The following is a 24,885-nucleotide window of genomic DNA, read 5'->3' as shown; positions in this document are numbered from 1 at the left end:
ATGACTTGTTTATGAGAATTTACCCCGCATCTCCTTTAAGCATTGGAATTCAGCTGAGACAAGTGAACATTATGGATACTGCCATTATCCCAGTTTAGCGGGCCCAGATCAGGGTCCAAATAATCAAATGGTTTGAAATTCCTATATAAAACTGCATGACTTTCATGCTTGGTCTAGACCTCTCCCTCCTTTTTCTTTTCCCTCATCTCCCCAGGTTTCTGTCCCGCCGATCCCCACTTAAAGGGGGACCCTACTCCCTGAGCCACATGGGCTGTACGTGGGCTACGTGGTAGACAGATTCTTCTTGTTTCTTTCCAAGGATTCAAGCTCTGATTGGAAGAGAGGATGGGGGTGTCATGAACGCTAACAGGGTTCGGTGAAAAGGCCCATCTTTATCCCCTTTACCAATGCCAGGTCAAAAAGAGGTTTGAATCTCAAAAAGACCTTGGAGGTCAAGGTGCGCGCCACCACTCTTCCCACCCCCCCTTCAGTATCCTGCACGTGCAGAACCGGGGAGGTTCGGGTGTTGGCAGGGCGCGCGTGAATCCACTGTCCGAACCCCAAGCTCTGACCATCGGAGGGAGTGCCCCGCCCATCCCGGTCCGAGGGCCGCTGCACCTTCTTGCCCCTCCCGTGCTCACCCCGCGCCCTGCAGCGCGCGCTGCTTCCTGAGTCGTCCCCTCCCGTGCGCCCCGCCCCGTTCTCCGGAGGCAGCATCCTCTGCTGTGCTGCAGCCCCTGCCCGGCAGCAGGAGCCCCCGCCCCCGCCCTTACCCCGCAGCAGGTGCCTCAGCAGCCGGCTCTACCCGCCGTTCTTCCCTCTCCAAGCACACACCTCACCCTCCTTGTCTTGGCCAAGGTCCTCAGCCCCTTCAGCCCTCACCCGCGCCCCAGCCTCTCTCCAGTCCCCTCCAAATGCAGGCTGCTGTCACCCTCCCCGAGGAGATTCGTTGGCTCTTGGAAGGTAAAGTCCGGAACCACCTCTGGTGCCCTCCCCGCCCCCACCCTGGCTGCAGAAAGTTTTGAGGCGCTCAGCTTAAGAAAGGAAATGAGGCCTTGGGGAGGTTGGGGGTAGGCGGTCTCCTAGCATGGGCTTTCCACTGGTCCAAGTATGGGCTTCTCCCCTCACCTTCCAGGATGATCCTCAGCCCAGTCTCACCTTCCTTCTTAAAGTGGGGCTGGGAGAGGTCTCCGGGAGTCTGTAGCCCTGTCATTGGTCTGTGCAGAAGTGTGGGGATAGGGGTGGGGGCAGTCCTGGTTTCTTGTGTGCTTGGGGAAACTGAAGGACTCTCCCATCTTACTTGGAGACATGAGCCAGTGTGACCTTAGACTAGTTATTTAACCTCTCTGGGCCTAATTTCCCCCATCTCTAAATGAGATATTTGAGCTAGGTAGAGTTTCAGGTCTCTTCCGGATATAAATATGTGATCCCTCAGGGGCATGTGCCCTCCTCCTATCTCCAGAGATCCATCAGTTGGGGCATCATCCTAAAAAAGCATCCTCTGATCCAACCCTGCTCCATCCCCTTCGAAAAGTTAAGGCCACATTGAAACTTTTTTTAAGTTCCCAGGCTTAAAGCCCACTTCACTAGCTGGCACTTGGTAGAAGTGAGCTCAGGCAGATGGGCTTTTTTAGATCAGAATCCTTCCTAGAAACTCAAAAGTGACAGTAACTTTTGTTTCTTTTCCTGGCTTTTGAGGATGGGGTGGTGGAGTGTCTGCTTCGTTAAATATCTCTTTATCAGATTATTCATACTTAACAGTAGGTATGCTTTGGGAGAAATGCAGTGTTCCCCTATTTCCACTTGAAATAATTCATTTTGTATTTCCCTTAACCTCTTGATAGTGTTATTGTGGAAAGAACACAGGCTTTGGATTTAAGAGACCTGTTTTCTAGCCCTGGTTCTGCTCATGATGCAACCTTGGGCAAAAGATCTTGGTTCAAGTCCTGCCTCTGTTGGTTAACATCACCAAATCATTTAACATTCACAGTCCTCAGGTTTTTGGTGTAAAATTAGGAGGTTATAGGTTTGTTATTGTTGTTGTTGTTGTTGTTTTTGTTGTGTGTTGTTTTGGGAGGTTGTAGTTCTAAACAAACCCCATGATCTGGGTTCAAATTCTAGGTTTGGTATATACTGCCTTTGTGACTTTTAGCAAGGAAATAAATTCCTCTTTGCAGGCCTCAGTTTCCTCATCTGTTAAATGAGGAGGAAAGATGATATTTAAAGTTCCTTCCAGGTCTAACATTCCATAGTTTGAATAATATCTTTAACAAAGGCCTTCAGTTCCTATTCTCTGCATTAGGTTTCATTTCTGGATTGTTCTTGTATTCATACTGCTGACTATTCTTTACCAGCCAGATGTTGCTTTGAGGTAGAGACGCTCAGAATCTATTTTAGTTATCATTTCTGTAAACTTTAGCTTTAGGAATCAGAAGCTGCTCGCACATTGAAAGGATCAGAAGGGACTTTGGAGGGTACTTCTTTCTCCACCTTTTGCTTCTTGACACCTTGCTCTACAATATTAGGTTGTTGTGTACAAATGACAAATTCCTTTGGTTTTTGGTTTAGAGAACACTGCTGAGGAGCCCGGTTTCTTTCCAGTTTTGCCTGGAATGTACTCCCTTCCCCCCCCCCCAGTAGAATCCCTATATTCCTCAAAGCCAAGGTCAGGTGCTGTCTCCTACGGGATGCCTGATTCTCCTAGTTATCAGCACTTTCTCCCTCTTGGAATTGCTTTTTATTTCCTTACTTTGATACATATTATATTTTCCTTCTCCGAAAATGTAAGCTCCTCCAGGGCAGGGGCTGTTTCATTTTCATTTTTCTATGCTACCTAGCATAGCACCTGGTACATAGTAGATGCTTAATAAAAGTTTGTGGGATTGACTTGAATTGAATTTTCCCCTAAGCTTGTGTTTTTTAAAAACATTGGCCCCTCACATACACCCACAAAATATATATGTATACTATACTCAAAACATATAGACATATACTATATATACACACAATATATACAACACACCATATATATCTATATCTCTCTATCTCTGCATATACAACACACTGTATACACACAATATACCTATGCAATATACAAACTAGGTACACATACTATATAGATCATATATATATATATACACTATATCTACTATATTTACTTACATATATGCACAGTATAAATTATATAGACACACTATATATATACACCATATACATACTATATATACACTACACACATACTCTACACAAAATATATAAACTATATACATACAATATATGTGTATATATACTAGATATACATAGACTATATACACACACACACACATATATATGAGACTATATACAACAGACTTCTCTAAACTCCTCTGCTGCTTTGCTCTGATGAAGGCAGGCCCAGAGCAAAACTCCTATTTGTTTTCAGTGGCTTTTGCATTGAAAGGTACCCCTTCAGCATTTTTGATGTGCGGCATTTTATTGTTTGGAACTGACACTTTGGTAAACAACTCATTTCTGCACCTGCCACCTTCCTTTAACTTAGATTATTTTCTTGTTAGCTGACTGTTTTTAATTGAAGTCTTCAGATCTCCTTCTAAAGCAGGGCCTTTGTTTGCTGACAAGTATAGCAGGCTATGAATGGAGATTAATTGCATGTCACATACTTCTGTATCAAACTTGCTGTGTCTTAACAATCTGTACAGTGCTTGGGCCTCCTAGTGTATAAGGTGGAGTCTGGGGTTGAAATTTAAGGAACTCACTTGGTTAACATTTTTGTTAAGGATGTTTTCCAAAAAGTTTACATTTAGGAGCCTGGTTACCTCAGATGATAGGTACTGAGGAACAAACGTAAGTAAAGACTTTTGTAGTGAGAGTGTTAGGAATTTGTAATTTGTGTGGTTTTTGATGCTTAGTGGTGAAGTGGATAGAGTGCTGGGCCTTAAGTCAGGAAGACCTAACTTGAAATCTAGCTTACTAGCTGTGTGACCTTGGGCAAGTTACCTAACCTCTATTTGCCTCAGTTTCCTAAACTATAAAATGGAGATAATAATAGCACCTACTTCTCAGGGTTGTTTTGAGAATCAAATGAGAAAGTATCTGTAAAAAGTGTTTAGCTCAGTGCCTGGCACATAGTAGGAACTATATAAATGCTTGTTTCCCTTCCCCTCCCAATGGTGTGCAGCTCCAGGTATGGGTTAGCAAAATATACTCTGCATGAGACACTAGAATTTGGGTTGTTAGAACACAGAAACAAAACTGCTAGTTGCAGTTTGCCAGGCTTCCTTCTTTAAGATTTATTGTTAATACTTAGAGAATATGGGGGCAGCTAGGTGGCACAGTCGATAAAGCACTGGCCCTGGATTCAGGAGGACCTGAGTTCAAATCCAGCCTCAGACACTTGACACTTACTAGCTGTGTGATCAAGTCATTTAACCCTTTGCCCCACAAAAAAGAGAATATGCTCCACTGTATTCTGGACTAATCAGCCCCCATCTGAAATATTATGTTCCCTTTTGGGTGCCACAGTTTAAAAGAATAAGGATTAGAATGTAAAGCCCTTACAAGTGGGGATTGATTCAATTATTGTGTTTGTAGCCCCTAGCTCAGTGCCTAGGCACTTAATAGATGTTTGTTGATTGAATGTTAGGCTGACCTGTGTGGCCCTGGAAAAGTCATTTAATCTTGCTTCAGTTTTACCTCTCACCCCATAAATTCAAAATGAGAGAGAATGACATAGAGAACTAGTCTTGGAGACAGGCCAACAGTGGTTCAAGTGCTACCTGTGACAGTTGCTAGCTGTATGATTGTAGGCAAGTCACTTAACTACTTAGTGCCACAGACAACTCTCTGAGAGTGTGAGGAATGAATTATGGAGTTACATATGAGGGATGGAAGGGAGGACAGAGGAAGGGAGGGAGGGAGGGAGAGAGGGAGGGGAAGAGAGAGAGAAAAAGAGAGAGAGAGAGAAAGAGAGAGAGAGAGAGAGAGAGAGAGAGAGAGAGAGAGAGAGAGAGAGAGAGAAGGGGGAGAATAAAAGAAAGAAAAATGAGGTGATGGGAGTAGGTGACATTTAATACCCCTTCTATGTCTAAATCTTTGATCTTATGATCAAACATTATAGTTATCTTCAAGTGTTTGAAGGGTTGTTTTTTTATTAAAGACTTGCTTAACTCCATAGGAGAGAACTAAGGGTAAAAATCAAAAGGGGGTATATTATGTAGCTCAAAGTTAAGGAAAAACATCTTAACAGAGCTGAAAAAAAAAATGGCATGGGCTGCCCCAGGAGGGTAGTAGATTCTTCCCTGACTAGAGGGACAAGCTAAACACTTACTTGTGCTTATCAGTCAGTCAGTAAACGTACCAGTCAGTCAACTAGCCTTTATTATCTACCTACTCTTTGCCAGGTATGGAGCCAAGCTCGGAAGATACAAAGAAAGGCAAAAACCTGTCAAATTGGAAAGACATAGATAATTATATACAGACAACAAACACACACATGTATTTATATGTATTGCACACACATGTATATATTTGTCCTGCACATTTATATATGTATATATAAATACATATATATGTGTGTGTATATATACACATATATAAATACACATATATATGTGTGTGTGTGTATATATATATATATATGTATATATATGCAGGAAAAATTGTAGGATCATGGGGCTATAGATTTAGAACAGTAAGGGATCTTGGATACCATCTAGTCCAACCCACCATTTTACAGATGAGGAAACTGAGGTCCAGATAGCTTACATAGCTTTCCCATGGTCACACAGCCATTACAGGCTTGAGGTGAGATTTAAACCTAGGTTTTCCTGACTACAAGCCTGGTACTCTTCCCCTCTCTCTGTGTTGCCTCTGAGGCCCCTTTCAGCCCTTATGCTCTGAGATAGGTATTGATCGTTATATAATCCCTCTGTGGAAGTTTTGAGGTGCATGAGGTATACCATGAGTGCCATTATAAGTAGTGGGTAGAGAGGGCAGGGACAGATTATGGGATTGGCACAACGAATCACTAGTTTCATAAATGGAGACACAGGCATCCCAGCCATGATTTAAGACAGGCCATTCATTCACAGCAGTAAACTCAAAGCTTGACTTATTTATTTATTTATCGGACAGGATGACAAGAATATATTTTTTCTGATGGAGAAATGTGCTCTTAAAATTATATCTATGGAGTTTTGAGCAAATGTTTTGAGTCATAAAAAAACCATGAGCATAATTTCTCAGGTTCAGAATGCATCATTTTCCTTAAAAGCTTGTAAACGCTTTATTGGAGTTTTGGCAAAGATTAAAACAAGAATAGTCAAGGAAACAGTCTCCTCAAATAGACTGTCAAATGCTCCCAATAGAAATAGTAACTAGTTGCCTATCATCACATAAGTACATTACAGATAAGTACAATGAAGGGCATTCTCTGGATTTGTTGAAAGAAGAGGAAATATTTAGGTCTGTTTGTCAAATAACTTCACTCTCGATGGAACAGTCAGCTATATCTTCCTGTAGCTTGTGATAGCAGCAGCTTGGGAAACAGCAGAATGTTGTTGATGTGCATAATCATTGTCGTACAGAGATAGAAATTTAACCACTATTTTCTTTGTCTTTCTGGCAGGGCCGTGGAACCAGAGGCAAAATATGGTGACTATAACCATTTGGGGGATGGGGTGGGGAGGGGAAGGAAAGGAGCATTTGTAAATAAGTAGAGCCTGTTTATTGCTCAGTCTATTGAGCTGGCACCAAATACCTACAAGGTATCCAAATCCTCCTGTCTGAACTATAAAATAAATAAAGTCCAAATAGGATCAACCCAGCCAGCCACATGTTGTAACAATCTCTGTTTGAAGACACTCTGAAATGCCTATGGTGACTTACTTTAAACCACCTTTGAATGAAATAGCTATTAATCATTTCCTTCCAGATTACAGCCTCCATTTCTATTGGCTGATGCAGCCAACCGTAAAATCTGTTTCAGTACAGTAAAACCATGGCTATGTAGAAACCTTTGGGAATGATTGTTCTGAATACTTGGAATATTTTAACCATTTTGGATGGAGAACTTTTAAAAATGTCTTACATCCAAGAATACTTAGTCAAAATGGAATTTAGCCTTTTCTTATGAATGATGCTAATTTTATTGTCCTGAAATACGATGCCCTCAGTGCCCACTGAGTGGGTCTGCCATACCCAAAGTAGCTCTTGCATGTTGGAGAGCCTTTAACAAACTTATGGGAAAACATGGGCAAGAGTCACAAAGGGCAGGCAGGCATGGGTGCGTTTCAGTCTGTGTTACTGGAGGGAACACTCGCATCAATGAGATCATAGATCCACTGGGAGTTAAATAGTGCCAAGATTGCAGTGCTTTTCCAAGTGTGGTTTTTGTTTTCTTACTGCTTTCTGTAGTTTCGCCTTTTACATTGCTATTAGCTGCCATATTCCCCTGCTGTCAGCATGCCTTCTCTTTCAAAAGAGGGCTCCAGTTTCTGATTTGCTGCTTTGAATCTGTCCTGGGCTTAGAAATCAGCTATTTAAGCTTGATAGAATTTTGTGTAAAATAAAAGCAAGTAGGTTTTGAGGGGCCCTTTTGTGACCAAATTGCCTGATTTTAGTGTATGGACTTTGTTTCTGCTCAGAGCTCTTTTTTGCTTCCTTATATTTGACTATCTTCTGAATAGCTTAGTATCAAGTAGGTGGATTATTGTAAATTTTCCCTTCTTCCAAAGATTTGTGAAAGAGATGGCTTTTTCTTCTTTAAATGTGGCTAGTAGTACATAGAGGGCTCTTAATTCAATCAACAAGCACTTATTAAGTACCAACTACATATAAGTTATTGTGATAGGCACTGGACATACCAAGACAAAAAAATGAAGCATCCCCTTATCTCAAAGAACTTAGAGTCTATTGGTCAGAAACAACATACACAGATAAATGAACTCAAAATTATGTAACCAGAGGCAGCCTGATGTAGTAGAGAGAGTACCAGATGATTAGGTCAGAGGACCTAAAATTGAATCCTCTTACTTGGGCAGGTCATTTACCCCTTTCTGAGTCCCAGATTTTTCATCTATAAAAGGAAGAGGGTGAACTAGATGATTTCTAAGGTTCCTTCCAGGTCAGGTAGTAGAACAGTGACTCTTGAGTGCTGGGCTGGGCCTAGAGTCAGGAAGACTCCTTTTCCTGAGTTCAAATCTGGCCTCAGACACTTCTACCTGTGTGACCCTGGACAAGTCATCTCACCCTGTTTGCCTCAGTTTCCTCATCTGTGAAATGAGTTGGAGAAGGAAACAATCACTCCGGTTAATATGGCACCTACCCCTACCTTAGGCTCCAATGAGATAACATATGTATAGTGCTTTGCAAAACTTAAAACACTAAGTGCTACTAGCTTTGTTATTTTTTAGCATTATAAAAGAAGTTAGGTTTGACATTTTAACATATTTATAGAATCTTTTAAAAAAGGATATTCCCGTTTATAGGTCTAATTTTTCACATCTTGGGAACCACCAGATGGAAAGTTCTACAAGTTTAGCTATTTTATCTGTTCTTTTCTGTTTTCCCTGTGTTTCAGATATATTGCCTGCTTTGTCTAGTATGTCAGTGCTGCGGGATAGGTCGGGTGGTTCCACCAGATGGTTTGTCAAGCTTTAAGTTGCTCAGTTCCATTGTCTAATTTTATTTTTAAATTCTTGCAAGGGAAAAGATAGTAAAGGATGATGGTAAGTAATATGCTAATGATGTAACTTTTTATTCTTTGGCATTTTCTTTACTTTTTCTCTTTTTATTCATCCATTTATTTATTTACATTGAATTTTTATTTTTCTCAATTACTTGTAAAAATTTTTAAAAAAATATTCATTAAAATTTTTTTTTATTTCATGTTTTCTCCTTCCTCTCCCCCTTCCTTGAGAAGGCAAGCAATTTGATATTAATTATACATGTGCAACCATGTAAAACATTTCCACATTAGCCAGGTTGTAAAAGAAAATACAGACCAAATAAACGCCCCAAGAACAATAAAGAAAGTATAAAAAGTATGCTTCAGTCTGCTTTCAGATTCCATCACTTCTTCCTTTGGAGGTAAATAGCATTTTTCATTGTAAGTCCTTCAGAATTGCCTTGGATCATTATATTGTTGAGAATAGATAGCTAAGTCATTCACAGTTGATTATCATGCAGTATTACTGTTACTATGTGCAATATTCTCCTGGTTCTGATCATTTCACCTTGCATCCATTCATGTAAGTCTTCTCGCATTTTGTAATCATTAAGAAGCTTAGCCTACTTATCAAGACTGTTGTTTTAACACCGAAACACCATAGAAAAATGAAGTTTCTCTGTATTCTGATGAGCCCTTTCCTAAAATATAATGAGACCTGGGGTGTTTTAGGATGCAGTAGTCCAGAGGAATGGTGGAGATAGCTAAGTGAATGGAACCCTGGACTTAGAATTAGGAAGATCTCGGTACAAATGCATCTTCAGATACTTACTAGTTCTGTGATCCTGGACAAGTCAGTTTGCCTCAGTTTCCTTATCTGTCAAATAGGCATAATCATAGCACCTACCTTCCAAGGTTGTTGTGAGGGCAAAAGAAAATATTTGCAAAGTGCTTTGCTAACCTGAAAGTATGATATAAATACTAGGTATTATTATGGAAGGAAGGAAATCTATACCAGAGAAGAAGGAGTTCATGTTGTGAGATTTAAAATTGGATATTAGATCATAAATCTCCCCTACTTAACCTTTCCCTTAATAGACATTGTTACATAATCTTCTTCTAACAAGTAGACCACATCATCTTATACATGAATTCTCTAGTATAACAGTAGCAGATACTTAAAGTGGTAATTAATTCATCAAAAAGAAATAAGACTTCAATTAGCAAGATTCAATATTCAATGTTTTCAGTGAGGTATCAAGCAATAGGGTTCAATAACCCTTATCTCCCAGACTGGTAAATGGAAGAAGCTTCTGGTTTTCTAGTTAGAGCTTTTATTGTATGGTAGTCACAAGGTGATGTTGATTAGAAAGAAGGATAGGAAAGAAGAAATACAATACAAATCGTCTTAAGTCTAGGCTTAGTCTATATTCCGTATAAAACTCACCAAAAGCCGAAGGCCACCTTTGGGGAGAGAGACCGAGTCAAGCGTGTGCTGTTAACCGAGAGCCAGGCCGAGTCAAATTCCAGTCCGCGTCTGTTTGTGCAGCGCAGCCAGGAGACCAATGGAGCAGGAAAAAGGCCCCACTTCTGTTCTCTCCTTGCCTTTTAAGCTTGCACCCTGGAAGTCGAGTGCTCAGCAGGCAATCTGGCGTGCGTCGCAGGCAGACTGGTGTGCGTAGCTCATGCTGTTGGTCTCCTCCCCAAAAGGGTGGTCCTAAAAAAAACCTGGCGTCTCTCCATTATCTAACCGACTGTTAAAACTTTTTACCACATTGTGTCAGGGACTGCCTTTAGATAGATAAAATACCCTTGTTTACACACACTTTAAATGAGCCCAAGTCCAATATGAGATGAGTTGTATTTTCGAAGATACTGGATAATACAGATGATAAGCATAGGCTAGAAATGTTGACCAAACATAATGAGATGGCATTTTAATATGTTTTATTGGTATAAATGTAAAATCCTGAACATGGATAAAAAATAATCAACTGTTCAAGTAGAAAGATAGTGGTAACCTGGTTAGATAGCGAGTAGTTTAAGTCAAGTCAAGAAGCTTTTATTAAGTGCCTACTGTGTGCCAGGCATTGTGCTAAACACTGGGGCAAAAGAGAGTTCCCAACCCTCAAGGAGATCAGAGATTAATGAGGGAGATGACATGGCAAACAACTATTAATGGACAAGATAAGTTGGAGATCATCATCATGAGAAGGAAGACACTAGCATTACGGTTACAGGGAGTGTGATTCCAGCTGATATGAGAAAACAACTTTATAATTATGAATGTTCAAATGTAAATGTAGTGAGTTTCACATCCCTGGAAGTATTCAAACAGAGGTCAGCTGGTTGACAAAATGTCAAGGATCTATTCTTTAGGTGAGAGTTAAACTACATAGATTAGTGTTCTCTAAGGTATTTTTATTGTTTACTCCTATGACTAAAGCAGGGCAGCTAGGTGGTGCAGTGGTTAGAGCACTGGGCCTGGAGTTAGGAAAACTCATCTTTCTGAGTTCAAATCCAGTCTCAGATACTTAACTAGCTGTGTGACCCTGGGAAAGTCATGTCACCCTATTTGCTTCAGTTTTCTCATCTGTAAAATGAGCTGGAGAAGAAAATTGCAAAGAACTCTACCATCTTTACCTCCAAACTCCAAATGGGGTCATGAGAAGTCAGACATGTACTTATAAATTATGTACATGTACATTATGACATTTATACAAAGTAGACATGAGATATATGATATGTATGTGAAATATGGACAAAGAATGAGATAAAGATGAAATAAAATATTTCATTTACTAATGATACAAAACCCTTTTTGCCCTTGCAAAAAATGAGAACAAAATATTTTGTTTAGCAACAGCAATGTGATTAAATACGCTTCAGTATTGTTTTAAGTCTTGGTTTAACACTTTGTGATAGTGATTTGGTATTGGTCTAAGTTCAGTTAATTTCTGATGCTTAGCTTTGTATCAGAGTGCTTTATAAAGATCCATAGATCCATTTGGTTTGTTTGTTTGTTTTGGTTTTTTTTGTGGGGCAATGGGGGTTAAGCGACTTGCCCAGGGTCACACAGCTAGTAAGTGTCAAGTGTCTGAGGCTGGATTCATAGATCCATTTGGAAGAAGGGAATCATTGGCTGGATTTACTGACTCATAATATTCAATTTTTTAATAATATTCAATTTTTAATCCTATCCATGAATTATAGGAAGATTTCTCTGTTGAAATTTAGCTAGTTGAAATCTCCATTTTTCCTGATGTTAATCATTTGTTCTTGCAAGCCAGTTGGAAGATGTTCCATTTTTTATATTTTTTTAACAAATGGGTTCAAAAGCCACTCAAATTCTTCATTTGGAAGATTAGGGGTGCAATGAGGGTTAAGTGACTTGCCCAGGGTCACACAGCTAGTAAGTGTCAAGTGTCTGAGGTTGGATTTGAACTCAGGTCCTCCTGAATCCAGGGCCGCTGCTTTATCAACTGTGCCACCTAGCTGCCCCTGGAAAAAATTTAAAGTACACAGATCAGAGAGTTGGGGTTTTTTAAACTCTTTTTTTGGGGGGGGGGCAGGGAAATGAGGGTTAAGTGACTTGCCCAGGGTCACACAGCTAGTGTCAAGTGTCTGAGGCTGGATTTGAACTCAGGTCCTCCTGAATCCGGGGCCGGTGCTTTATCCACTGTACCACCTAGCTGCCCCTTCAGAGAGTTTTTTAAGGTGCCAAACTTAACACTGTTTTCACTGAGGGGAGAAGGAGTTTTCAGGTGGAGAAGTGTCAAAGCAGTGTTGGATGCTGCAGAAAGGTCCAGAAAAAAGAGGACGGAGAAAAGGTTATCCAGCTTGGCTGTTAAGAAATCATTGTTAATTGTGGAAAGAGATGTTTCTGTTGAGCAAGGAGACAAGGATAATGAGGAGGTTTAGATCCTAGGAGACTGGAAGGAGAGTGGCATTATCCACAGAAATAAGGATATTCAGGAGAAGTGTGTTTTGGGAGGGAAGATACTGTAGTGAGATCTGCCGCGCAGGTCACTACCCAGCCATGTCTGCTCATCTTGTGTGGCTCACTTTGCTCCAACTAAAAATAAAGAAAAGGTTCAGGGCTGGGTTCTCACCTGCCACTGCCTTAAGGCACAGAGTAGCCTCTAGGGGACCGATTGTGACTACTTCTTGGGGGATGGATAGATTTTTGTCTTTTCAGCAGCTGCTGCTGTTGCTGCACCCAGGTTATGGTGCAGAATGTGAGAGGATGGGGACTTATAGAAGTAGCTGAGGTCAGCATTAATGGGTAAATAAATTATGGTATAAGTTGTGTTGAAGAAAAAACTCATGATTAGCTATTGCAGGGAGGGTGGCATCTGACTTATCTTCCATTTGATTCTTTTCCCCTTGAGGTCATGCCATAGCCCATACTTTGGAGATCACTGCTATAGCTGACCTCTGGGGTTCCATGATTCTATAAAAGTTATTTAGTTGCTTTTCAGTCATGTCTAACTATGACCCCATTTGGGGTTTTCTTGGCAAAGATACTGCAGTGGTTTTCCATTTCCTTCTCTAGCTCATTTTTTTAAAAAGTGAGGCAGTTGGGGTTAAGTGACTTGCCCAGGGTCACACAGCTAGTAAGTGTTAAGTTTCTGAGACTGGATTTGAACTCAGGTACTCCTGACTCCAGGGCCGGTGCTCTATCCACTGTACCACCTAGCTGCCCCTCTCTAGCTCATTTTACAGATGAGGAAACTGAGGTAAACAGGTTGAAGTGACTTGCCCAAGGTCACACAGCTAGTAAGTGTCTGAGGTCAGATTTGAATTCAGAAAGATGAGTCTTCCTGATTCCATGCCTGGCACTCTATCTACCTACCTGCCCATGACTCTATATATTGAGAAACAAATTTCATCAAACATTTTTAAAATAAAATGCCAACACACCTCCTTTTGAATGTTCTATTTCACAATGAATTTTTAGGAAGATTCTTAATTCTCCCACAATGAAGGTCACAAAAATGTTGGTCCCAGATTTCTAGTTTGGTATCTAGTGGCAACCTCATTTAGGATTATGTTTGTTTTACAGGGCTTTTTCTGCATGAGGGCTGTACAAGTGTATTGGCTGCCTATTTCTTTTTTCTCATGAGCTGGAGGAAGCATGAAAAAAAAATAAATGTCACACATTTCTTGGATCACAGGACAAAAGCAATCAGGCAGCATGGAACATAACACTACACAGCATGCTGACGACTCTTGTACTCCATTTCCCTTCCTGCACACACAAACAAAACTGGTGGCTCTGATTTCAACCTTGTCATCCAGGATGGGTTTTACTGCTTCAGAAATGGCTGCAAGGGTCAAAATTGATGGTTATACTTTTTTTTCAAATCAAAATTAGTCTTAAAGTGAAAGTTTAAACATCATCTCCAACCCCTCATTCATTGGGTCTTAATGGATGTGAAAATGGACAAGGCAATGTTTTATTCCTATGGCTGTAACAGAGCAGGATAAATAAATTAGACACTGGTCTGTGAGTGCTTTGCTTGCTGGGAGTTGTTTGAGTGAATATTGAATTTACCAGGGCCTTGTCCTTATGTTGTAGTTGGGACAAAGAGGCAATAATTGTGGGTTATTTTTGTGCTTCCAGAAAGTCATTGAGACCTTCTAGGAGCCATTTAACATCTCTGAACTCCATCTTTTAAATGGACTAAATAACTCAGAGCTGGCCTAGGAGTCAGATGGACCTCCGACATTTATCAGCTGTGTCACTATGGGCAAATCACTTGCCCTTTCTGTGCCTCAGTTTCTTCTTCTTTTTTGTTTTTGCAGGGCAGTGGGGGTTAAGTGACTTGCCCAGGGTCACACAGCTAGTATCAAGTGTCTGAGGCCGTATTTGAACTCAGGTCCTCCTGAATCCAGAGCTGGTACTTTATCCACTGTGCCACCTAGCTGCCGCACCTCAGTTTCTTCTTGAAGACTGAATTAAAGAAGAGTTTCTGATCTTGATTGATAGAGGGAGTTTTTCACAACAGGAACTCCCCACACTGAGTAAATCATATGCTACGACTAAAAGCAAACATAACTCGAGGGATGGGGGGACTGGCAGGTTTAATGAACTGTGCAAAAAACCCAGAAATTCTTGAACGAAATTCAGAGGATTTCTATCCTTTTCAGGTAGAGGAAACTGTGTCCAGTTAAAAAATTATTGTCATTGTTCAGTCATGTCCAATTCTTTGTAACCCTCTTTGGGGTTTTCTTGGCAAAGATGCTGCAGTGGTTTGCCATTTTCTTCTCCAGCTCATTTTATAGATGAGGAAACAGAGGCAAACAGGATTGAGCAACTTGCCCAGGGTCACATAGCTACTAAGTGTCTGATCTGGATTTGAACTCAGGAAGATGAGTCTTCCTGACTCTAGGCCTGGTACTCTATCCATTGCAGCGCCACCTAGCTGCCCCAGTTAGAAAAATTATCAGGCATCAGTGATACTTTAAGATAGGCAAAGGATGAAAAAGAGGCATCATGACATAGAGGAAAGAGGGCTAGGTTTGGAGTCAGCCTGAATTGAAGTCTTGCCTCAGATTCACACTGAGTGTCTGTGGACAAGTCACTTAATCCCTCATTCCACCTCCCAGGCCGCCCTCTAACACTGTAAGTTATAGAAGACCAGAAGTCATTTATGCATGAGGAGTTCCTTACATCAATGAAAATGATCAATTAATAAATATTTATTAAGCACCTCCTGTGTGTGTGAGGCACTGTAGTAAGCTAAATTGCAGGTTTGGATTAAAAAGAAAAGATGAAATGGCATCCTGCTCACAGAATTTCTTCTTTATCCACTTCAAAAGTTCATGTATTTCGAAATGAGTAATATGAAAATATTTTACATAATTGTACATCTATAACCCATATCTGGTTGCTTACCCCTTCAGGGAGGGGTAAGGGGAAGGAAGGATAGAATTTGAAACTCAAAACTTTAAATAAAAATGTTAAAAAAAAAGTTCACATATTTGACTAGAGATGGTACCACAGCTGACTAATGTGGTGTGCTTCAAAAATGCAGCTTATAGGTTGGGTGTTTGAAACTTAGGAGTTATTTTCTTTTAGGAAAAGAATATTATACTTAGTGTTTAGGTATCCAGGGCAGCCCACAAATACTTATCTAACCCCTAATATATCTGAAATATAATGTCTTCTATAGAACATAATCACCCAATAAAATAATATTTCTTCAAGGAAATGGGCTCAGAGTTCTAATTGCAGAAAAAGCAATTTTTACCATCTCTTTTTCTTCCCACTTTCCAGGCAATGAGAGCTTGGACCACCCAGTTCCAAGGCACTGGTTTGGGGGCAAGGGGTCCAGCAGCACAAGGTTCAGAAATGTAATGTATAATTCTTCTGTCCGAGACAAGCATCACCAAACGTGCCTGTGACACACTCTATAAGAGCACCTTTTCTTTAACAATAATGGCTGAACATTTCTCTATTGGTTTAAGATTGACAAAGGCCTTTCCATGTGTGTTATCTCATTTGAGCCCCACAACAATCCTGTGAGTTAGATTCCACTATTATCCTCATTTAACTGAAGAAACTGAGGCAGAAATTAAGTGACTTGCCCAGATTTTGATAAGTAGGAAGTATCTGGGGTAGGATTTGAATTCAGGCCTTTCTGACTCTGAATCCAGCAGTCTACCTACCTCATTCTTTTTTTTTTTTCCCCAGGGCCATGGGGGTTAAGTGACTTGCCTAGGGTCACACAGCTAGTAAGTATCAAGTGTCTGAGGCTGGATTTGAACTCAGGTACTCCTGAATCCAGGACCGGTGCTTTATCCACTGCGCCACCTAGCTGCCCCCTACCTACCTGATTCTTTTTTTTTTTTTTTGGCAGGGCTATGGGGGTTAAGTGACTTGCCCAGGGTCACACAACTAGTAAGTGTCAGGTGTCTGAGGCTGGATTTGAACTCAGGTCCTCCTGAATCCAGGGCCAGTACTTTATCCACTGAGCCACCTAGCTGCCCCCCTACCTGATTCTTAAAATCATCTTTTAAAAATTAATTGGGGGAGATCTTAGATAGCAGATCAAAAAGGATCAAGGAAGAAACTTTGGGCTACCTGGTGGATGGAGACCCATTATGCCCCCAGGTTGTTGCTGAAGACACCAATACTTGGAGGGGGTTAAGAGGGAGATGTGGGGCAATGTTGGGGAGGAGCTCCCCTTAGGTACAGGTATGAGTAGGAAGAAGTGGCCACTTTGTAGCTCCCTTTTTAAACTAATTATTCTTGTTAAATTGATGCTAAATTCAGTTGTTTCCACCTGCTGAAGGAATAATCATAATAAAATATCTTGCATTTATATAGCATTTTAAAGTTTGCAGGGTGCACTTTATATTCGTTATATCATTTGATCCTCACAACTCTGGGAAGTAGGTGCCACTATTATTCCCATTTTATAGATGAAGAAACTGAGGCAAACAGAGTTTCAGTGACTACACTGACATCTCCAGTAAGTGTCTGAGTCAGGATCTGAACACAAGTATTATTTTTGGACCCTAAGGCCAGAGCTCTAGGCACTTTACCACCTAGCTGCCTCACACTGTCCATGCCCACTAAAATGTCCTGGTTGCCCCCTCTATTTATAGCTCTGCAGGGGCTACTTGGGAGCAGAAAAATGGAGTTGGGAGCCTGGAGGTGAACAGTGGAAATGGGAGCGGGGGAAGGAGTAAATATGGGACCTTGGATGAGTAGTAGGAACAGGGGGATGTAAGAAAGGATAAGAGAGGCAGCTAGGTGGCACAGTGGATAGAGCACCAGCCCTGGAGTCAGGAGGACCTGAGTTCAAATCCACCCTCAGACACTTAACGCTTACTAGCTGTGTGACCCTAGGCAAGTCACTTAACCCCAATTGCCTCACCAAAAAAAAAAAAAAGAAATAAAAAAAGAAAAGAAAGAGAAAGGATCAGAGTTGGGGCTTCTGAGAAGAGAATGAGGAGCATGAATCAGGACTGAGGAGAGAAATGAAGGGCTGGAAGGATCAGGTTATTTTGTTCCTTCTTTCCCTTTGCGTTTTCCTGATGGTTCCCTGTGGATGGATTGTGACACACTAACTGCACTGGAATGAGTTTGGCGAGAAGGAAGGCAGTGGGGTTAAGGCTGGGGTCCCCTGAGACAGCACAGCTGGGTTGGCAGGCATTTGGAGAAAGGGAAAACAGTTCCAGAAAGGGGAAAGGGTTCATCCCATGGCATTAAAAGCATCTGTAAATTAGGAATGGACTTTTGAATCCCTGACAGCGTGGGATTATCAAGTCTTGATACAGTTAGTTTAGTGCTTGATTTTTAAAAATCAATCATCAAGCATTTGTTAAGTGCTTACTGAATGCCAGACACCATGCTAGGTGCTGGGGCCATAAACCCAAAGAGTGAAGCCCCAAATCCCAGGCACTCACATCCCAATAGCCCTTCAACCCCAAACCTTTGTGGCAGAGGCATACCAATATTGCAGAAACATCTGTGGGCACGTCACCATTTCAGGCAGGCATATCACTGAAAAGCTTTAGAAGTGTTTGTCCAGCTACACTAACTCCAGTGTTTTTGCAAAACACTTCCTCCAGTCAAATTGAGTGGCTCTTGGCCTGAGGAAGTGTTTGCAGGAACATTTGGCTCTTTCTTGCTCCAATTCAATGTTTACTTCACTGAATGACTGAAACAAACGTTTCTATTTTGGAAGCACTGAACAGCAAATAAAATGATGATAATTGAAAATAAATGCTCACAGCAAAATGACATGGACAGTGACTATTTTTGTGGCTGAAGGAAAAAGTAATTTTCTTTACCCATTAGATATGACTAGGGCAAATCACTTGAACTCCCTGGGACTCAGTTTCTTCATCCATAAAATGAGGGGGCAAGTGGACTAGGTGGATCTCTTTAAGGTCCCTTCTAGTCTAAATTCCATGATCTTTTCAGCAGTTATCACTAAGTTTCCCACTTAAAATAATAGGAACAATTGGAACTTTAGTGTGACAAAAAGAGATATTTTTCCTTTTAAAAAAAATCTGTTTTTAAAGCAGTTGTACTGAAAAAAAAGTGGCCTACAATAATGTATGTAAAGCACATTGAAAACCTTAAAATGCAATATAATTGAAAGCTATTTGACACATGGAGTCATTAAACTTGGGGGAACCTCAGACATTTTCAACAACTTACATCTTGACTTATCCTTGCCTGTATGTATAAGCTTACTTGTCTATCTTTCTCCAAGCTACATATCTTTAATATTCCTGTATCACTGGGTCAAGATAACCCAGGAAAATGCATTTGGAATCTCCATTAGTCACTTAACCTCTGTATGCCTCAGTTTCCTTAACTGCAAAATGGGGGTAATAATAGCACCCACCTTCCAGGATTGTTTATGAAGATCAAATTAGATAATTTTTGTAAAGTGCTTAGCATAGTGTCTGGCACATAGTAGGAGCTCAGTAAATGTTTGGTTGTGGGGCATAAAACATTCACAAAGAATACCTAGGGTTTGAGTGGGCTGTAAACTTAGTGTATCAATTGTATGATGCAGCAGCTGGGAAAGCTAATGTGCTCCTAGAATGTATAATTACCTTAATGAGAGAGGTGATAAGCCTGCTGTACTCTGTTCTGGTCCGTCCACATCTGAAATTCAGTTCTGAGTGACATGTTTTGAGGTGGGCATTGATATGCTGGAGTATCCAAAGAAGGGTGAGCAGAGGGGAGTCAACTCCACATTCTATGAAGAACAATAAAAGGAGCTAGAGATGTTAATCCTGGAGAGAAGATGACAATGGGTATGGAGGTCTATTGGGGAAGATGGGTCTGTTTTAAGTTTAAAGAGTTGTCACAAGAAAGGATTGCTTGGCCTTGGATAGGGAAAACTAGATTTAGGTAAAAGTTTTTAGGCAAAGGTTTTTGACCAAAAAATTTGATAACTGTATTTCAATAAAATAAGTTTATTTTGTAATCTTCTGTATTTTATTTTCTGCATTTAAAAACATTTTTCTGAGAAGGGATGCATAGCCACAGGTGTCCAGGACAAACAAAAAAAGGTTAAGGGTACCCTGTTTAGGGGTAGATTGTGGCTCAATATGAGGAGGGACTTCCTGACAATTAGAGCTGCCCATAATAAAACAGTTGGTGCATTCCTGTTCAGCAAAAGTATTCACCTGGCACTTCTTCTTCTTTTTTTTTTTTGCTGGGCAATGAGGGTTAAGTGACTTGCCCAGGGTCACACAGCTAGTAAGTGTCAAGTGTCTGAGGTCAGATTTGAACTCAGGTCCTCCTGAATCCAGGTCTGGTGCTCCATCCACTGCTCCACCTAGCTGCCCCCATACCTTTTTGTTTGGTACAATTCTTGTCTGTCTGCCAGTAAGCCTTGCACTAAACCAATAAATGCGTCTTTCACTAGATATTCAAACATGTGAGGGGTTTCCAAGCCACACTTGGGTTTCTATATGTTATCCCTACCTCTTCATACTCAACTCATCTACTTCTTTTTGGTCATATATGTCTTAGATATCTTTTATGCCATTTCTTGTTCTGTATCCTTCATGCCAATATGCTGTAGAACATGATGTCCACATTTAATTCTTCAGAGATTTTCTGTTTTGTGATTTGAAGCTAGGTAGCATCACTGCTCAAGGGCAGAAAGATGGAGCAGTGGATAGAGCACCTGGTCTGGAGTTGGGAAGACTCATCTTCCTGAGTTCAAAACTGGCCTTGGACACTTACTTGCTGTGACCCTGGGCAAGTCACTTAATCCTGTTTGCTTCAGTTTCCTTTTCTGTAAAATGAGCTGGAAAAGAAAATGACAAACCACTCTAGTATCTTTGCCAAGAAAACACAAAGATTAGGACATGACTAAGATGATTCATCATTCAAAATATGGGGATTTGTGTCAAGGAGAAATCTGGGATTATTGAAAGCACTGTGTGCAGTTTCCCAATTGTAATAAAGTTTTCTTTCTCCTAGTCAGTTATGGATTCAGTCACTTTCTATTTGTAGTGCTTGTTCAAAAGCATTCTGCCACTTATTATGACCTTAGACAAGTCCTTTCATCTCCCTGAGATTGATTCCTCATTTGCAAATGGAGATAAAAACATATTAATTCTATGGAGGAATATGAACTAAAATAATATTTGAGAAAAGATTTCAAAACTATGAAACCATTTCTATGTAAGCTATGTGGTTTAGTGCATAAAGCTCTGGACCTGGGAAGACTTGAATTCAAATCTGGCCTCAGATATGGACTAGCTCTGTGACTCTGAAAAAGTCACTTTACCTTCACTTGCTTCAGTTTTCTCATCTATAAAGTGGGATAGTTGGGAGGACACAAATAAGATAATATTTATAAGGTCCTTTGCAAACTTTAAAGTGCTAGAAATGTTATTATTATGTAAACTAGTGTATTGATAAGAGGTGTTTTATTATTTCATTACAGCCTAAATATTTGAAGTTGGCCAACTTGGGATCCATGATTTTTTTTTCTCTCAAAAGAGCTGCATTCTAATCAGAGGTATACTTTAGGTCTGAGTTCAAATCTCACCTCAGACACTTACTAGCTGTATGACCCTGGGCAAATCACTTAACCCCAATTGCCTTAAAATTATACAGGGCCATCTCCAGTCGTCCTGATCTATATCTTGCCACCAGACCCAGATGGCTCTGGAGGAGAGAATGAGACTGGTGACTTTGCACAGCCCTCCCTCATTTAAATCCAGTTCATTGCAAGTCATGACATCACCCAGATGTCACGGTCCTCTTTGAGAACGAAGAACAAACAACAACAATGCTTTAGGTACATTTGGGTCTTCCTTTTCTTTCAGAATAAGTCAAGGACCTGCTAATTCTGGCAATTTCCCAATTGTCAATATAGGCATTTTCTCTGTATTGTATATATTGGGGGAGAGTAGGGGAGGTATGTACTCTTTAAAGTAGGGTTCCAAATGTTACTGTGATTAACATAAAGTGATTTGGTGTCCTACATATACCTTCCAGCATGACCCAGATTTAGAATGTGTGTTTGAGCCACATATGCAGTTTTCTTTGCCAGTGCTTCTTTCTTTATTGCATGTGTGGTCTCTCACTCCATTGTACTGTGTGATCCAATTGATATTATACCTCTTCAGAAATTTGCTTTCTTTGAATGCCTGCTTTTTTGTGTCCTTGATTTTGTATTTCTGGTTTTAATTCAGTGGTGTTTGTTAAGATTTCCTCATGGTTTCCTGCTGGCCTGTCACTTTCTGTGACTAGTTTGCAACATTTGTATGTTTATGAAATTTGACAACCTATTCCTTCTGCCATCCATGATCATGTTTAATATTAAAATATAATTTATTTAGAAAAAAGGGTCTGCCTAGTGGCTGACATGTGCCTTAGCTTTCTAAGTTGATGGTCCTAGACTGACACAAGTTACCTTGCATGCACATTTAAAAATTTTTTTTAATTTTTAAAATTTTTACATTTTTTAAAATAAGGAAATAATGGTGAGGCCTGGATCCCCTTAGTAGCCTTTCCTCCTTCCCTCTTTAGTCCCTCTTCTTTCTTTTTGAGTCATTTTTATTTCCTTCTAGATGTGGAAGATTACCTGGTGGAAGGTTTGCAGAATGAGAACCTCAGTACCAGTGCGTGGGAGACCAGAGATGCAATTTTACGGGGCTTCCAGCAGATCAAAGCCAGGTTTGTCTAAAGCCATTATTCTTGGAATTGTTACTTAATATTTCAGACAAAGTATAATCTACGGCAGTAGACACATGATAAATGTACTTAGAGAAAGTATGACGATGCACTTAATTATCTGTATAGCCCAAGGTAATTAGAAGACCTCTTTTGAGCCTCAGGTTAACTTCATTGGCCTTTATTAAAGATCTTTCCATTTAACTAAAAAAGTCACCAAGGATTAAAATTATGTCTAGCCATATTTCTTCAGGAAAAAAGTGTACTTGACAGTAGGCAGAGACCCCTTGCTTTGTCTTTTCAACCTGTGCTCTATTTCATTATCTCCTTTCCCAGTAGAAGGGATTTCATATCAAACTCTGCACGTGTGAACTCTCTTGAACACATGGAATAATCTATCCCAGACTGCATTGGAATATTATGCTTAACCAATAAGTGGAATATTATGCTTAACCAATAAGTTTTCCCATAAGAAATTCTGACATATTTTTGAAGATGTGCATTTTATAACAAATACATCTAACAGGTGCATACATCTGCTATGGGTAGGGGGAAGGGAGGAAGAGGGAAACATGAAGGAATGTAAGATCTTCCTTCTAAGCCTATTTCCCTGCCACTTTCTGCCTGGAATGGAGTCACTGGGTGAGGGTAGCAAGGCATGAAAGTTTACTTTGGCCTTCTCCAATCTGGTGGTATTCATGATCTGGAATTTTTATATTGAGTGCCAATTAGCCTTGTCCTTAGAAGGTGGGGAAGGGGTGCCTAAACACTTGAGAGGCTGATAGTTGTATATCTCCTTTAAGAACTCCAGTCAAGTCCCTGAGCGGCAGCAGAGAGTTTTATCCTTTGGAAGGGCCCAGAGCCAGATCCTATTCCCCATAGTCATGCTAAAGAACCTCACAAGATGCCCTGCTGTATCTTAATCGATCTTTCCTGCTGGCTAATTAAGCATCAGTTTTACTCAGCAACTTGGGACTATGTAATTATCAGCCTGGGTTGGCCTGAATAATTGAAACAAGCAGAATGCAGAAGAAGACAGGAGCTTTCTTTCTTTCTTTCTTTCTTTCTTTCTTTCTTTCTTTCTTTCTTTCTTTCTTTCTTTCTTTCTTTCTTCCCTACTTCCTTTATTCATTCTCCCTCCTTTCTTCCCTCCCTCCCTCCCTTCCTTCCTTCCTTCCTTCCTTCCTTCCTTCCTTCCTTCCTTCCTTCCTTCCATCTTTTCTTTCTTTCCTTTTCCTCTTTCTTTCCCTTTTTCCTTCCCTTTCCTCTTCTCTTTTTATGTTCCAAAATCAAACTATCTTTAATTTCATCAACATGCAGAGCTCCCAACATGAGAATTCCCTCCAGCAATAGCTAGGACTTGGTGAATTTGTCCTATGGGGTTGCTTAAGGCATACAGAGGTTAAGTGACTTATTTAGGGCCACCCAAATAAGAAATTTAAGTGGCAAAAAATGAGCCTGGGCCTGGAGTCAGAAAGACCTGAGTTTAAATCTGACTTTAGGCACTTACTAACTGTGTGTCTGGGGCAAGTCACTTAACCCTGTTTGCCTCAATTGGTGTGGAAATTAACTTTCTCATAGTTATAGTATGACAGTATTAGATTTATGTAAATGAAGGCTTGACTGACACACAGGACTTGTACCTCTCCCAAGTTTATCTTTAGTAGGCCCAAATGTAGACTCAGAGGATACTAGATCTAAAAGTGGGAGGGGCCTCAGAAGCCATCTAGTCCAATCCCTTCATTTTACTGATGAGGGAGTTGAGGCCCAGGGAAGGTGAGTGGATTGCCCCAGTTTACGCAGTATTTTCAAAGGTGATCTCTGATCCCAGATCTTCTGTATCTAAAGACAAGAAACAAGGGATAGGGGATCGACTTAGGATTTTATTGGTGTGAAAATCTGGATGAGGAAACTTCTTGTACCTGTGTAAATTGGCACCTTTGTGAAATTTATCATGTTGGAGATTTTCTAGAGCACTGAGAGGCTAAGTAATTTGCCCAGGCTCACACAGCCAGGATATGACAGAGAAGGGAACTGAACCCAGATCTTCCTGACTTGGAGGCCAACTGTATCCAGGGCACCATACTGCCTCTACTGGACCAGAGTCCCTTAACATAGTCCTCTTATACCACATTATGGCATGGAGGTGGTCCTAGATCAGCAGAGCACAAACTTTGGTAAATCTAACCCATCCAATTCCACAAGTATCTTCTTAGATGCCAGGCATGTGCTCAGTGCTCGCGGGGTACAAGGACAAAATAAAAAAGAGGCCATGCTCCCAATGAGCTTACATTCTGCTGAGAGGCTGCAATGTGTAAATGTGTTGTTCTGGGAAGGCTGGACCCAATAGTAGATCCTGTTGTGCTTCATCTGAGGACCAGCCCAACAGAGGGCTCATTAGCAGAGGCCTGGTCAGCAAGTAGTGCATTTTTCTTTTGGTGGCAGCAACTCATCAAACTGCTCTAAGGCAGTGAGAGATTGTGGTTTGTGTTGGTGGAGGGAGCATCTGCTTGAGTGAAATCCTGTGGTTTTTGAAGAATTAGTGAAG

General features: G+C 40.6%; 1 protein-coding gene across 1 annotated transcript in view; it reads left to right on the top strand.

Annotated features, from left to right (window-relative positions):
- Positions 1–767: 767 nt before the first annotated feature.
- Positions 768–24,885, top strand: part of SKAP1 (src kinase associated phosphoprotein 1) — a 376,479-nt gene continuing 352,361 nt past the window's right edge. The window contains exons 1-2 of the mRNA XM_043962576.1: positions 768–963; positions 22,235–22,340. Coding sequence (XP_043818511.1) covers positions 915–963; positions 22,235–22,340 — 155 coding nt within the window. The 5' untranslated portion in view covers positions 768–914. The remainder of the gene's footprint in view (positions 964–22,234; positions 22,341–24,885) is intronic.

This window comes from Dromiciops gliroides, chromosome 4, assembly GCF_019393635.1.
Source record: "Dromiciops gliroides isolate mDroGli1 chromosome 4, mDroGli1.pri, whole genome shotgun sequence".
NCBI lineage: Eukaryota > Metazoa > Chordata > Mammalia > Microbiotheria > Microbiotheriidae > Dromiciops > Dromiciops gliroides.
The sequence above is the reverse complement of the archived record's forward strand: the minus strand, read 5'-3'. Positions and strand labels throughout refer to the sequence as shown.